General features: G+C 48.4%; 1 protein-coding gene across 1 annotated transcript; it reads right to left on the minus strand.

The window, feature by feature from the left end:
* Nucleotides 1–572: 572 nt before the first annotated feature.
* On the minus strand, nt 573–1,637 carry gpr185b (G protein-coupled receptor 185 b). The gene has a single exon (XM_037682835.1). The coding sequence runs from the start codon at nt 1,635–1,637 to the stop codon at nt 573–575; it is 1,065 nt and encodes a 354-aa protein (XP_037538763.1).
* Between the last annotated feature and the right edge of the window lie 266 nt (nt 1,638–1,903).

The raw sequence follows: 1,903 nt of genomic DNA on the forward strand, positions 1-1,903 counted from the left end.
AGCTCATTGAGAATGCTTAAGGTCATTCATTTTGTAATTTTAGCTCATTGTGTTTCATTTCAAAGACATCAATAAAGACACGTACAATATTTTAAGACTGTTTCACACCTTCTGATTGCATAACCATCCAGACCATCCTCTGGAGATTTTTTACATCCCCCCCCCCCCCCCACACACACACACACACACACACACACACACACACCACCCCAAATCTTCTCATATATGCTACTCTTGAGATGCAGATGTCACTTCTCTCACCCTAAGGGAGGGGAGTTTTCCAAGTGACAAGTTACCACCATGCCGATATACCTGCTTTTGCAGTTGCTTTTGTGTTGCCTCCATAGCTCTGTTGGTTGTCTCGGTGGATCTCCTTTGACCGTGCACTGGTCAACTCTCAGTTAGTGCCTGTTCCACTGTGGCCAGCTCTGAGTTCATCAGCAGCAGCAGAAGCCTTGATTTGAGGAGAGCAGTAACTTTCTACATTTCTCCAAACCATTTCCTTTTTTTGTCCTCTCCTTTCTACAGCCGTGAATCTGTATCGAGCAACATTCCGATACCATCTTTCATTGCTACACATCACTGGAGGTCCTTGGTCTTAGGAAGAGGCTAGATGGAACACAGCCACAACAAGCCATCCACAATGACTTCTGGATATCTGGGTTTCGGAAAGCATAGATGACAGGGTTGATCACAGAGCAGCAGGTGGCCGGGAGGACCGTGGCGTAGGTGTAAATTACAGGGTAAGTGGAGTCGGCCACGATGGAGTACATGGCGAATGGCAGCCAGCACACCCCGAAGGCACACAGGATGGCCGACAGCGTGGAGACCCCCTTGGTGGTAGAGATGGCCAGAAACTGGTGCTGCACTGCAATTTGCTGTGCATGGCGGAATGCAATTTTGCAGATTTGAAGGTAGAGTTGCATCATCAGGGCAAAGATTAGGAGGAAGGTGACAGCAAGCGCCACTGCATTGTTTTTGGTGACAGGCCGGCAAATGCTGCACTTAGACTCGTCCTTCAGGCAGTTCCATCCGAGCACCGGCAGCAAGCCGAGCGTGAGGCACAACACCCAGATGAAGATCACCATCATATAGGTGAAGGTAACTGTCCGTTCAGTGTGGTAGGTCAGGGCATTGTACAGCGACAGGTACCGGTCAACGGTGATAGCGAGGATATTGAGGACGGAGGCTGAGAAGGCTGAGATGAGCAGTCCAACAGACAACAGTGTCACAAACTCCATTGAGTTGTTTATCAAATAGGTGAAGATGAAGTTCAAAATGAGGCCCAGGCCGGCCAGAAGATCTGCCACCGCCAGCGATCCAATCAAGATGAACATGGGAGCGCGGAGCGCCGGTGTGTAGAAAAGCACAGCAATAACCAGAGCGTTCTCACATGAGATGAGTGTCCCAGTTACACACAGAGCAATATCCCAGGGGCTGACTTCCTGGACAGCAACAGCGGTGGTCGCCGGCTGGAGGTCAGGAGTCAAAGTCCGTACAACTGGTTCAGAGGAGGAGTTAGAAGGATCCTCGCTCCAGGAGGTGGATGAGTCGAAGGAATCAAGGAGGAAGGAAGAGTTGAAGCTGTTACTGCTGCCGCTACTTATAGCAGCTGCAGCAGCCAGGGAGAGAATCATAGCTGCAGAAAAGAGGGAAGGAGGGAGGAAAAATTCAAAAAACTATAGATTCGGAGATGAAAGAGAAAAAAATTAAGCTAGTATCTTACTGGGCTGAGACTGTTGGAAACTGATTTGGGTTCACACTGAACGACTCACGAATAAATAATCAAATTTAGGCCAAAATTTACAGAGTTTGCATACAAAAAACACAGCTCTGGTGCTCCATCGTTATGGAAAATAAACTGAGAAGGATTCGAGGTAGGTTCCAGACATCTGCAACAACT

Source organism: Nematolebias whitei, chromosome 1 (assembly GCF_014905685.2).
Source record: "Nematolebias whitei isolate Nwh7 chromosome 1, NemWhi1, whole genome shotgun sequence".
In the NCBI taxonomy this organism is placed as follows: domain Eukaryota; kingdom Metazoa; phylum Chordata; class Actinopteri; order Cyprinodontiformes; family Rivulidae; genus Nematolebias; species Nematolebias whitei.